We start from the raw sequence: 14,547 nt of genomic DNA, 5'->3' as shown, positions 1-14,547 counted from the left end.
GCGGTAAACTGTTAACTACAGCTCTTCGAGTGCAGGAGGAATTGTTGCGTAAAAGGCATTTGTGTGCGCACGCGATTGCGATTTTTCCAGACTTGTAATATCTGCGCAATTAAATTGATTGCGAAAAGACCATATCCCGCCCGGAATACTCATACGACCAAAGTGTTTAGTGTCCCTTTTAGTTTCATGGACTCACATTCCAATGCCACACACCCTAATAGAAGAAATTCTACTATAATAAGGATATAGTAAAATTAAAATGATTGCCAACCCTGCCAGGATTCAAACATGCAGCAGCTTGGTAATATATTCCAGGCACTGCATTTGGCCAAATGAGTCATCACACCAGTATTGTGCTCTTGTAATAAATTGTATGCTTCCCTATGTCTGTTTATATGTGTGCAGTTAGGGGTCAAATTATCATTGTCTGGTGGACAAGATACGCTGTAGCATACGCTGTTGGCATTTAACTGCATACGCTGTTGGCATTTCACATTGCACAATCAGTTCTGGTGAACTGCTGGTGCAATGCCGCCCCCTGCAGATTTGCGGCCATTCGGCCGCTAGCAGGGGTATCAATCAGCCTGATCGTATGAGATCACGCGTATTGATGTCTGCAGCCTCAGAGGCGGCGAATCAGTTAAGGAGCAGCGGTCTTAAGACTGCTGCTTCATAAATGCTGTTTCCGGCAAGCCTGAAGGCTCGCGCAGAACAGGGGCCATTTGGACCTTGATAAATCAGCCCCTTATTCTTTTCTGAATGTCAGTTCTTATGAATATTTAGTTATATTAATTGTTTATCATCAGGACAGGAATAATTGATATTGTTGATATTATTAAGTGAAAGATAATTTCCTGCTCTTCCTTCAAATGATTCTCGCTGAAACTTGCGGAGTTAAAAAAAATAAAAAATACAACATGACTATTCATTTGGATTTATTGGAATGTTTTCACTGTAAACTCTGCACAGGTGATAAAGTTTGCAAGCAATTGGGAGAATACATTGTTAAAGTATATCAGGTAACTAATATGGGTCGATTACAAGTGGTGCACTGTTTAGTGCTTTCACTCGTGTGCAAACACTTTCTAAAGTAAACTTTTAATGTGCGTGGGTATTATAAGTAATGATTTGTTCGCAAGCGAAAGACAACACGTGCTAATTTCAGGACTTTGGATATTGTGACCACACTAACGTCTTCTCCCCATAGACTTTAAGCAACAAACCTAACACCTATCGCTCGGGCTCTAACTCGACTGCCTTTAAACAAGTGTACTATATACATAAATTCACATGTATATGCATATATACACAAACATATATATATATATATATATACTGTATATATATATATACATACACATATTTAGATAAGTATATGTATATATATATACGATAGCCATTTCCAGTCAAACACCATGTCATATACATATTCTTTTGAACCCTTATAACTTTTTTTTTAAGTATTTAGTAAATCATTTTTAGCAGATAGTTTCATATGAGTGTAACTGATAATTTTAATGTATTTATGTTCTGTTTGGTGCAACTTTTTTAACACCTTATTCTTTACGATATATCTTCAGTCTTGCTAAACTAATAACTGTAAAATGCGTTTGAACGCACATGTTCACAATTACTTTCAACTTGTAATATCAGCAAAAGTTAGCTTGCCACTTGTGATCCAACCCTATGGGGCCTATTTATGAAATGTCTGTCCGACATGATTCGATCAGCGGATCATGTCTGACAGACATCGATGAATGCAGAGAGCAATACGCTCTCCGCATTCAGCATTGCACCAGCAGTTCTTGATTCGCGGATACTAGCAGGGGGTGTCAATCAATCCGATCGTATTCGATCGGGTTGATTTCCCGAGATGTTTGTCCGCCTCCTCAAAGCAGGCGGATAGGTTATGGAGCAGCGGTCTTTAGACTGCTGCTTCATAACTGGTGTTGCTGGCGAGTCTGAAGGCTCGCCAGAAACATGGCCCTTCAAGCTCCATACAGAGCTTGATAAATGGGCCCAAAAGTCTTTTAAATTGCTGCACATGCGTCTTCCTTTTCATAGGTTGTGTAATTCACGGGTGTCTATAGTTTACCAATTAAAAAAAAAAGAAAGCGCTGTTTTATCATCACATCTGGACAAGGAAGGAACTGAAAGTAGGTTTGCAATGATACAGCATTTCTGGGGAAACGTTAATGGAAACTATTCAAATCAGCACACATTTAACAGGTATGAAAATCATGGCACCACTCTAAAGACAAATAGGTTATTAAATTAAAGATCAATGTCAGATATTTAAATCCAAATTGACCAATTTGTAACATATATTTTGCACATCAAAATGTTATATATATATAGGAAATTCCTAGATTCATAAAGATTTTGAAGAGCTATCCGGAGAGAAATATCTCTCCAATTCTTAAAGGGACAGTAAAGTCAAAATTAAACTTTTATTATTCAGTGCAATTACAATTACATTCTGTTATCTAATTTGCTTTGCTCTCTTGGCAGCCTTTTTTGAAAATCATACCTACGTTGTCTCAGGAGCAGCAATACAATACTGGGAGCTAGACTCTTGTTGTTGTGTTGTCTAAGCTCCCATGAGTGCATTGCTGCTCCTTCACCACAGGATACTAAAAGGATTAAGTAAATGTGATAACATAGGTAAACTGGAAGGTTGTTTAACCCCTTAACAAACAGTGCCATACCGTGGGCCTCTCTCTGCCGTGATCTCGCTAAAACTAGAGAGATCACACTATTTCTGCATGCCTCACAAGTGGGGCAGTGCAGAAATTGGCGTGCAGAGGTGCCAGTGCATTGGGCAGCAGTGGTGTCAATTGTTGGTGGGTGGGAGGGTAAGTAGGGAGGCGGGTGGGCAGCCTATCACTGAAGGGAAGCGGGAGGTGGGCAGGACCGCTACGGCTATGAAACAAAATTACTCAGAGCGGCAGGCAGGGGGAAGGAAGCATTGGGGAGGAGGGAGAGGAGTATCATACTGAGGGATGGGATAAGAGGGTGGGAAATTGATCTGAGAGGGGGTAGGGTTTTGAGGGGGGAGCTAAAATACAGATTTTTTTTTTAATTTAAAAAAAAAAAATTGCAGCAAACTGACAGACAGCACCAGTACCTAAGATGGCGGAAAATAGGTAGTGGGGGGTTAGAGAGCTGTTTGGGGGGGATCAGGGAGGTTGGGGGTAAGGGGGGCCACACTGCAGAAAATATATACAAATATTGCCTGTTAAGCTACCTAATTAACCCCTTCACTGCTGGGCATAATACAAGTGTGGTGCGCAGCTGCAATTAGCGGCATTCTAATTACCAAAAAGCAATTCCAAACCCATATATGTTTGCTATTTCTAAACAAAGAGGATCCCAGGGAAGCATTTACAACCATTTGTGCCATGATTGCACAAGCTGTTTGCAAATAATTTTAGTGAGAAACCTAAAGTTTGTGAAAAAGTTTGAAACGGTGGCATGAAATATACCAAAATGGGCCTAGATCAATACTTTTGGTTGTCTACTAAAAAATATATATAGTTTTGATAGCTAAATATAAAAAAGGTTCTTTTTCTGTTTAAATGTAGTGTTGGAAAAAATGCTAAAAATGCTCTGGTCTTTTGGGGAAGTTTTTGTCTGAAATGCCCAGTCCTCAAGGGGTTAACATTGTATGCTCTATCTGAAACCTTTTTGATTCAGACAGAGCATACCACTTAGAAAAGTTTCCAATTTACTTCTATTATCAAATTTGCTTTGTCCACATGATATTCTTTGTGGAAGAGATACCTAGGTAGGCATCTGGAGCACTACATGGCAGGAAATAGTGCTACCATCTAGTGTTCTTGCAAATGGATAACATTCTTGCAAAAGTCCTGCCAAATAGTGCTCTCAAATTATCTGGCTCCTAAGTATTCATCCCCGCTTTTCAACAGTCCCTTTAAGTGAGCAGATCACTTAATCTGGCCCAAATATCCTCCATGAAGAGTCCTTTGTTATTTTATTGAGTTTATTGGTAATGTAACTAAAATAATTATCTTTAGCAATCTAATAAATATTTTAAACGTATCAGTATCAATGTCATTTTAAGTTCACATATTAATAAAGTTGCCAAAAATTTCCTTTCTCTACCTTTCTTGGCCAGCTGTGTCCCAAAGCTGGAGAGCAAAACACTTGTTGTCCACAATTAAGGTTTTGATACGATAGTCCACCCCTACAAATATAAAAGTACAATTACTAAACTTCTTAAATGTTAGGCCAAACACATGACTGATCCTAAAAAACAGCAAATACAAGAAGCGCCTCATAGGGTAGATCATAAGTGTGTGTGCACTACAGGATTCTCTGAGTCACCCGCCAGACTCGCCTCCTACTGCAGGATACTCCAGCGACCTCAGATTCACCACTTATGATGAAAGCGGTTCAAAGCAGCATCAAACAACTCCACACAAAGGGGAGAAATGCAGGAGTGAAGCAATAAAGTGTCCACAAATAAAGTGGAAACCTGGTTGCATAAATGTTACAAATTTATTAAACATTGTTACAAAGTTACAAGCTTCGAGGACGCTGGAGTATCCTGCAGCGGGAGGCGATTCTGCCGGGGCGACTCAGAGGATCCAGCCTGCTGTTCTGGCACTTCTAGTACACACACACTTATGAGTTTATTTTATTTTTTTTTACATCGTGTTCTCTTTGAATAGACTGCATACCCTATGAAGTGCCTTCTTGTAGTTGCTATTTTTATTTTAATAAAAGTACAATTAACACATTTATTTAATTTATCATATTTGATCATATGTTCCAAAGAAAAGGGAAAAAAATTAACACACAAAGTGAATATTTTATTAGCAATAGCAATAAAGAATGTCATTACTGGCTGCTGGAAATAATTTATTAGGGAACATTTCATGGTATTGCTAACTGGGTTTACTGAGTGGCTGTTCCACACTGTGACATCACACAATTATCACTACTATAAATGTAGGTAGGGTTGTTAGGTGACCAGTATTAAACTGGACAGTCCTATATTTTATCAGGATGTTCAATGAAATCTTCACAAATATACACTTAAATGCCTAACAGAATGTTAGTTAACTGTAAAAGGCCTCATATGAATAAATGTAACACAAATATGGAGCAGGAAAAAGTGAGGGGCAATCAATAGGGTCAAATCAGTTCTGTTTATGTGTTTTACTGGCAGCCAGAGGTCAAATTATTGTTTTGTATGTTACTGGTATTGCATGTACAATCATCTGAGCTGAGGTAGAACTTTTGGAAGCCAATATTTGACCCCTATTTTCAATTGTGCTTAGTCACTGACTGACAGTATTTTTGTGGAGGACATCTGGGAACCCTTAAAGGGCCACTAAACCCAAAATCTTTCTTTCATGATTCAGATAGAACATACAAATTTAAACATTACAATTTACTTCTATTATTAATTTTGCTTCATTTTTTAGATATCCTTAGTTGAAGAAAAAGCAATGCACATGGGTGAGCCAATCACATGAGGCTTCTATGAGCAGCAACCAATCAGCGGCTACTGAGCATATCTAGATATGCTTTTCAGCAAAGAATATCAAGAGAATAAAACAAATTAGATAATAGAAGTAAATTAGAAAGATGTTTAAAAATGCATTCTCTTTCTAAATCATGAAAGAAAAAATGTGGGTGTCATGTCCCTTTAACCTAGGTTACTGTCTGAATAATACATTTAAACCCTTAAAGGAAAAAAAGACACTTTTTAACAAAACGTTTGGGTAGAAAATAATGGCAAAAGATCTATAATCAGGATCAGGACTAAGAAAAAGCCTGTGTGCTGTGTGCTTGAGAGATTGCTAGCTGCTGACTGGTGGCTGCACATATAAACCTCTTATCATTGGCTTACCCTTGCATAGCATATACAGTTTGTATGAGTCTGACATTTAGTACTAGTAGAATAGCGAGGTTCTGGAACTTTAACCTGTGACACTGAAACAGATATTATACATTGGACTTAATGCTGTATTCCTGTGAAGCTAATACTTAGGGGCATATTTATTAAGCTCCGTATGGAGCTTGATGCCCCTTGTTTCCGGCGAGCCTTCAGAACTTATGAAGCAGTGGGCTAAAGACTGCTGCTGTATAACTTGTCCGCCTGCTCTAAGGCCGTGGACAGAAATCAACCAGAATCTGCAGGGGGCGGCATTGCACCAGCAGTTCACAAGAACTGCTGGTGCAATGATAAATGCCGACAGCGTAAGCTGTCGGCATTTTTAGATGTGCGGCAGACATGATACGTTACTTTGTATCATGTCCGCTCGCACAATGATAAATATGCCCCTTATTATTGAAACTTGGCTTGAAACAAGGGCATATCCACAATAATCTGTGGTTTATATTACATATACCTTAGTAACGGCTTACTAACAAATTTGATGTGCAAACGGAACGTTCAGAACTTACTGAACATTGCCTTTTTCATACTAATAGTTATATTGTAGCTAGCTTAGGCTAGTTTTATATTTTTATTTCACAGGTAAGTTTGTATTTATTTTAACTAGGTAGAATAGTTAGTAAATAATTATTAAATATTTACTAACTACCTAGTTAAAATAAATACAAACTTACCTGAGAAATAAAACCTAACCTGCCTTACACTAAGGGGCCCATTTATCAAGCTCTGAACGGAGCTTGAAGGGCCGTATTTCTGGCGAGTTTCTCGCCAGAAACACCAGTTATGAAGCAACGGTCTAAAGATCGCTGCTCCATAACCCTGTCCGCCTGCTCTGATGAGGTGAAAAGGAATCGCCGGAAATCAACCCGATCGAGTACGATCAGGTTGATTGACACCTCCCGAGTCAGCAGGGGGCAGCGTTGCACCAGCAGCTCTTGTGAGCTGCTGGTGCAATGTTAAATGCGGAGAGCGTATTGCTCTCCACATTCAGCAAGGTCTTGCGGACCTGATCCGCACTGTCGGATCAGGTTCCGCAAGACCTTTGATAAATAGGCCCCTAAAACTTAACATTACACAAAAAAAAAATTACAAAAAATAAAAAACCTACCATTGCAAAAAATAACAAACAAAATTATACAAAATAATAAAAATTATTTCTATTCTAATACCCTTGTGTAGGGCATTGCCCTAAAGTTAACAGCTCTTTAGCTACAAAACAATACAAACACCCCCTAACAGTATACAAACCCCCATCCTCCTAACCCACAAAATAAAAATAAAGTAAAACCTAATCTACCCATTGCCCTGAAAAGGGCATTTGTATGGGCATTGTCCTTAAAGGGCATTTAGCTCTTTTGCTGCCCAAGCCCTAATCTAAAAATAAAACCCCACCCCAAAACAAAAAAAATACATTACACAAAATAATAAAAACAAATTATCAAAAATAATAAAAATTATTCCTATTCTAATACCTATTTTAAAAAAACACCCTAAAATGAAGAACCTAATCTACAATAAACAACCTTTTGTAGGGCATTGCCCTAAGTTAAACAGCTCTTTTACCTGATTTTTTTTACAAAGACCCACTAACATTACAAACCCCAACCCCCCCAAACCAACAAAATAAAAAAAAAATATCTAAAAAACTTAATCTACCCAATGCCCTGAAAAGGGCATTTGTATGGGCATTGCCCTTAAAAGGGCATTTAGCTCTTTTGCTTGCCAAACCCTAATCTAAAAAAAAAAACCTACCCAAAAAACCCTTAAAAAAAGTCTAACACTAACCCCCGACGATCCACTTACAGTTTTTGAAGTCCCGCTTGAACGATCTTCATCCAGGTGGCCTCTTCTATCTTCATCAAGGCGGCAAAGTCCTCATCCAGGCATCGAGAAGTTTTCATCCAGGCGACCTATTTTATCTTCATCCAGGTGGCGAGAAGTCTTCATCCAGGCGGCGAGAAGTCTTCATCCAGACGGCAAGAAGTCTTCATCCAGACGGCCTCTTCTATCTTCATCCAGGCAGCATCTTCTATCTTGATCCCAGGGCAATGGGTAACTTAGGTTTTTGTTAGAGTTAGGTTTTTTATTTTGGGGGGTTGGTTGGGTGGTGGGTTTGACTGTTGGGGGGGTTGTATTTTTTTTTACAGGTTAAAGAGCTGTTTAACTTAGGGCAATGTCCTACAAGGCCATTTTAAGGGCTATTGGTAGTTTATTGTAGGCTATGGTTTATTTTTATTTTGTGAGTGCTTTTTTATTTTTATAGGGCTATTAGATTATGTCTAATTCTTTTTTATTTTTGATAATTTTGTTTGTTATTTTTTGTAATTTAGTGTGTTATTTTTTGTAATTTAGTCTTTTTTATTTTTTGTAATTAGATACTTTGTAATTTTTAGAGTAGTGTTAGGATTTTTTTAATGTGTAGTTTAGTTTTATTTAATTGGTAGTTAGTTTAATTTTAGTTTAATAATTATATTAGTTTTATTGTTAGTTTAAACTTAGTTCTTTTAATTTGACAGGTAAGTTTTAATTTAATTTATGATAAGGAAATTGTAATTTTAATATAAACTTAGGGGGGCTTAGGTTTAAGGGTTACTAGTTTACTTTAGTATATTTCATTGTGGGGGGCTTGCGGTTTAGGGGTTAATAGGTTTATTATAGTGGCGGCGGTGTAGGGCTTCATAACTTTAGTACAGTGGGGGCGATGTGGGCTGACGGCAGATTAGGGGTTAATAATATTTAAATAGTGTTTGCGATGCGGGAGGGCGGCGGTTTAGGGGTAATAACTTTAATATAGTGGAGACGAAGTCGGGGAGAGGCGAAATAGGGGTTAATAATTATTTTTAGTGGTGGCGATGTCGGGAGCGGCAGATTAGGGGTTAATAAGTTTAATATAGTATTTGCAATGCGGGAGGGCCTTGGTTTAGGGGTTAAAAGGAAGTTTATTGGTGTTTAGTGCACTTTGTAGCAGTTTAGTTATGAGTTTTATGTTACAGTTTTGTTACGTAAAACTCATAACTACTGCTTTTAGATTTCGTAACGGATCTTGTCGGTATAGGCTGCAACGCTAGCTTTTTAGCCTGACCGCAAAATTCGTAATGGCAGCGCTATGGAAGTCCCATGAAAAAAATATCATTTTTACGTGTGCGGGACTAACGTTGCGGTACAGGCTAAAAGGTTTGCGGTACAGCTATACCAACAAGACTTTTAATGGCTGCGGTGCTGTTTTAACTCTGAAATTTTTCCAGCGTTAAAAAACCCGAACACACAACTTGTAATCTAGCTGAAAGAAAGAGTGTTTATAAATGGTTTATGCACACACTAAAGGATGACCCAAGATGCACCAAGGTACTGACATAAATACATTTATTCAAAACATCATTCCCAAAATACTTATTATAATAAAAGTTAGTAAAATTAAATCACAAAGCTATTCTACTCCTTCTATTTGACTCACAATTTAAGATACATGTATATTAAGCACGTAACTGGTTACAGAAAATGTTAAAAACCAAGCTTGTTATAGACTTTGATTCTCTCTTTTTTTGTTACATCAAATTAATATTAACACTCGTCTTTTACATTTACTTTCAATTTGTAGTAAGAGTGGTAATCCTGAAGTGTGAAAACATCCACAATAAACCCCTTTTTGCTTGTGTGTGACTTCCTAATCGAAAAAAAAGTGATCATTTTATATATTAAATGTCTAAAGTTTCCTAGTAGATCGTGATCTCATTAACCCCTTAACGACCAACGACGTACGGGGTACGTCCTCTAAAAAAAATACAGTTAACGACCGAGAACGTACCCCGTACGTCGTTGGTCTTGGAAAGCGGTGGAAGTGATCCTGATCGCTTCCAGATGCTTTCCGGTTATTGCAGTGATGCCTTGAAATCAAGGCATCCTGCAATAAAAAATTTGAGCCATCCGATGCAGAGAGAGTTACTCTGTGGCCCTCTCTGCACCGGACATCGATGGCCGCAATCGTTGGTGGGTGGGAGCCGATTTTGGAGCTCGGGTGGGCGGCCATCGATGGCGTTGGTAAGAGGGGGGCGGGAACATGGGCGGGGTCACCAGGGGCGCACACGGATGTGCACAGGAGCATGGGGGCGGCGGGCGCGTGCACAGGGCGGGAGCGGGTGGGAACCGCTACACTACGGAAACATTTTGTTGTAATAAGTGGGAGAGAGGGGGGAAGGGAATTGGTAAATATAAGATCTAAGGGATCTGCGAGGGGGTGGGGGGGTTGGTCTTTGGGGGGGAAGCTATGCTACACTACAGAAAAAGCCAAAAAAAAAAAAAGGTTTGTAAACTGGGTAGAGGGGGAGGGTTAGAGAGCTGTTTGGGGGGGGATCAGGGAGGTTGGGGGCTAAGGGGGGATCCTACACAGCAGAATAATTTATAAAAAAAAACAAACAAAAAAACCTTTTATTTTAGTACTGGCAGACTTTCGGCGGGGACAACTGTGGGGTGGGGGAGGGAAGAGAGTTGTTTGGGAGGGATCAGGGGGTCTGATGTGTCAGGTAGGAGGCTGATCTCTACACTAAAGCTAAAATTAACCCTGCAAGCTCCCTACAAGCTCCCTAATTAACCCCTTTACTGCTAGACATAATACACGTGTGATGCGCAGAGGCATTTAGTGGCCTTCTAATTATCAAAAAGCAGCGCCTAAGCCATATATGTCTGCTATTTCTGAACAAAGGGGATCCCAGAGAAGCATTTACAACAATTTGTGCCATAATTGCACAAGCTGTTTGTAAATAATTTCAGTGAGAAACCTAAAATTTGTGAAAAAGTTTGTGAAAAAGTGAACAATTTTTTTTTATTTGATGGCATTTGGTGGTGAAATGGTGGCATGAAATATACCAAAATGGGCCTAGATCAATACTTTGGGATGTCTACTACACTACACTAAAGCTAAAATTAACCCTACAAGCTCCCTAACTAACCCCTTCACTGCTGGGCATAATACACGTGTGGTGCGCAGCGGCATTTAGCGGCCTTCTAATAACCAAAAAGCAACACCAAAGCCATATATGTCTGCTATTTCTGAACAAAGGGGATCCCAGGGAAGCATTTATAACCATTTATGCCATAATTGCACAAGTTGTTTGTAAATTATTTCAGTGAGAAACCTAAAGTTTGTTAAAAATATGTGAAAAAGTGAACAATTTTTTTTATTTGATCGCATTTGGCGGTGAAATTATGGCATGAAATATACCAAAATGGGCCTAGATCAATACTTTGGTATGTCTTAAAAAAAAAAAAATATGCATGTCAAGAGATATTCAGGGATTCCTGAAAGATATCAGTGTCCCAATGTAACTAGCGCTAATTTTGAAAAAAAGTGGTTTGGAAATAGCAAAGTGCTACTTGTATTTATTGCCCTATAACTTGCAAAAAAAGTAAAGAACATGTAAACATTGGGTATTTCTAAACTCAGGACAAAATTTAGAAACTATTTAGCATGGGTGTTTATTGGTGTTTGTAGATGTGTAGATGTTGGGGGTCAAAGTTAGAAAAAAGTGGGGTTTTTTTTCCATTTTTCCTCATATTTTATAATTTTTTATAGTAAATTATATGATATGATGAAAATAATTCTACCTTTAGAAAGTCCATTTAATGCTGAGAAAAACGGTATATAATATGTGTGGGTACAGTCAATGAGTAAGAGGAAAATTACAGCTAAACACAAACACCGCAAAAATGTAAAAATTGCCTTGGTCCCAAATGGAAAGAAAATTGAAAAGTGCTGTGGTCATTAAGGGGTTAAAGGGACATGAAATCGAAAAAAAAAAAAATATTTTGTGGTTCAGATATAGTATGTAATTTTAAACAACTGTCCAGTCTACGGTACTTCTATTAACACATTTTCTTTATTCTTTTGGTATCCTTTGTTGAAAGGATACCTAGTTATGCTCAGTAGCAGCAATACATTACTTGGAGCTGGCTGCTGATTGGTTGATGCACATATATGCATTTTGTGATTGGCTCACCCAGTGTATTTAGCTAGCTCCCAATAGTGCCTTGCTGCTTCTTCAACTAAGGATACTAAGAGAACAATACAAATTTGATAATATAAGTAAATTGGAAAGTTGTTTAAAATGATATGCTCTATCTGAATTCTAGAAGAAAAAGATTGTGTTTCATATCCCTTTAATGGTAAGCAAGTTCTGTTGTAAAGTGAGAAAAAAATGTCTGTATTCTAAACAGTCCATTCTACTCTAATAAAATCACTACATCTTGCAGCATATAAAATAAATATTTGCAAAAACTGAACACAATATGCATTGTAAGTCCAAATGCCCCATATACTGTAGGTGGCCCTGATTTATTCCAAAAATGATTTGCTTTAATATAGGTTGACTCTTTTTGCAATAGGCTGGAGAGTCTTTTGCTTTCAAGTAAGTAAAAATACATCCACTTCATACAATCTTACCTACAGTTGCAGAGGTGTCTCTGAGATATGAACCTTCATGTAGTCTATGTAAGAACGACGTTTTCCCAACATTTGAGTTTCCAACAAACAGTATCTTATAAACATGATCTGGTTTCCTGCTTATGTCATGAAAATAGTCCTCATTTTTAACGTCCTTTAATATCTGAACATTTTCCTTAGCTACATCAGATTTTTTATTAATAATTCTATTTTGTACTGTTTTCTCTTTTTCTGTATCAGTCTCCTTGACAGAATCATTGTGGTGAATTGGCTTTTCAATATTTGTAATCATTTTATTAGTTTTTTCAAAATCAGATACTTGTTGCTTACATATTTCTAGGTCACTTGCAGTTTTTATATCTTCCTTGTTGAGAGGGCTGCTGGGTAATATATTGTAAGATGTAATGCTGTCTACTTTAGAGACTTCTGTCAGCAACATCTTATGACCTAGTGTCTCATTATTTTGTATTAATCTACTACTTGGTGCTGGTTTATGTTGAGTGTCAGAAAGTGACAACCACCGAGGTTGGCCCTCAGGAATATTATACTTTTCATGAATAGCTCTTAAATATGATTCTTCCAAAGGATCCTTAGATTTAGTTGCTGCCTTATAAGATGATGAATCTTGATTCTGCCCTGAAAGAAACATTTTTTCGGCCTCCACAGAAATCTCTTGTGGCATGAGCTGCATATTGTGTTCATGAAGCGGGATGTTTGGTTCCTCTTGGATATCCTGAATGTCCTTCTCAAAAGATTTGTGTTCTTTGTTTAAACACTCTGGGATAGGGTCTTCTTCTATTGAAATGACTCTTTTTCTTAGGCTTGGAAATGTATCAGGCAATTTGAGGGGATTTTCAGTTACACTAAAAAAAAAAAGTAAAGTGTCAATTCAAGAGCTAGACATATTACAAAAATATTATGGGGGCAGAAATGTAAGTAAATGTAGTAATACAAATACTATGACCAGTGGTAAACACCCATAGTAGATGTGTTCTCTAGACCTACCCCTTCCTACAAAAGAGAAATAGAGGCAGACATTTTGGCCCCAATTTATCAAGGTCTGTCGGACCTGATCCGACAGTGAGGATCAGGTTCGACAGATCTTGATGAATACGGCGAGCAATACGCTCGCCGTATTCAGCATTGCACCAGCAGCTCACAAGAGCTGCTGGTGCAACGCCGCCCCTCCCAGACTAGCGGCCAATGGGCCGCCAGCAAGGGGGTGTCAATCAACCCGATCGTACTCGATCGGGTTGATTTCCGGCAATGTCTGTCCGCCTGCTCAGAGCAGGCGGACAGGTTATGGAGCAGCGGTCTTTGTGACCGCTGCTTCATAACTGCTGTTTCTGGCGAGCCTGCAGGTTCGCCAGAAATACGGGGCATACGGAGCTTGATACATATGCCCCATTGCTTGCAGTGCTGTTTTTACCCTTTGCACTTGCAGGGAAATAAGCTGTTTTAATTCACAGATCTTTAACTCTTTTATATATCATATTACAATTCCATTGTTAATGTCCCTTTAAAGAAGACATAGGACAGAGAACTAAAATGACCTAGCTACTAACATAACCTCCTTGTTTAGCATTAAAACACACATCACATATTTACTGAAAACAGAAAACTAGGATATTAACCTGTTCATGTCTAAAATGCATTGACTGCATTTACTTTTTTGTTTAGAAACTTGCAGATGAGGAAATCAGTGCCACTAGTGTAAAGACCACTAGAGATAAATGTACCCCCCCACCCACCCACTGTTTGAATATCAGTTCCTGTTCACATTATATTAACTACCCGGAAAGGCAGAAACAATTATTTTTGGGGTGGTTTTGTCACAAAAAATCAGGGCCTTATATTCAAAACCTTGATGCCCAGGCTAGATATTCTATGAAGCCAAAAGAAGAAGAAATGGAAGGCTGCTGAGCATCTATTCTATCCATTCTATGAAGCCCTTACATTTTTTTGGAAACATACATGTTATGTTGAGAAATGTTTATGTTGCTATGTAGTGTTCTTTATGTGAAACAGAAACTTCTAAATTACAATCCAATGTCTAAACAAATTTCCAAAAATTTTGTGTGATTTCTCTCCATGCCGGTAAAGATTTGAATATCAGGACCTTAGTCTAAAAAAAAAAATGTGTTCTTCTGGGAATGTCTAGTATTTACAGTTTATTGCATCT

At 38.2% G+C, this 14,547-nt stretch overlaps 1 protein-coding gene across 4 annotated transcripts in view; it reads right to left on the bottom strand.

Annotated features, from left to right (window-relative positions):
• Positions 1 to 14,547, bottom strand: part of LOC128653313 (EF-hand calcium-binding domain-containing protein 4B) — a 216,855-nt gene that overhangs the window by 36,772 nt on the left and 165,536 nt on the right. For all 4 annotated transcript variants that reach the window (XM_053706522.1, XM_053706525.1, XM_053706523.1 and 1 more), the window contains exons 11-12: positions 12,366 to 13,228; positions 4,126 to 4,207 (exon numbers count right to left, since the gene is read on the bottom strand). In XM_053706522.1, coding sequence (XP_053562497.1) covers positions 4,126 to 4,207; positions 12,366 to 13,228 — 945 coding nt within the window. The remainder of the gene's footprint in view (positions 1 to 4,125; positions 4,208 to 12,365; positions 13,229 to 14,547) is intronic.

Source organism: Bombina bombina, chromosome 3, assembly GCF_027579735.1.
Source record: "Bombina bombina isolate aBomBom1 chromosome 3, aBomBom1.pri, whole genome shotgun sequence".
Lineage (NCBI taxonomy): Eukaryota > Metazoa > Chordata > Amphibia > Anura > Bombinatoridae > Bombina > Bombina bombina.
The sequence above is the reverse complement of the archived record's forward strand: the minus strand, read 5'-3'. Positions and strand labels throughout refer to the sequence as shown.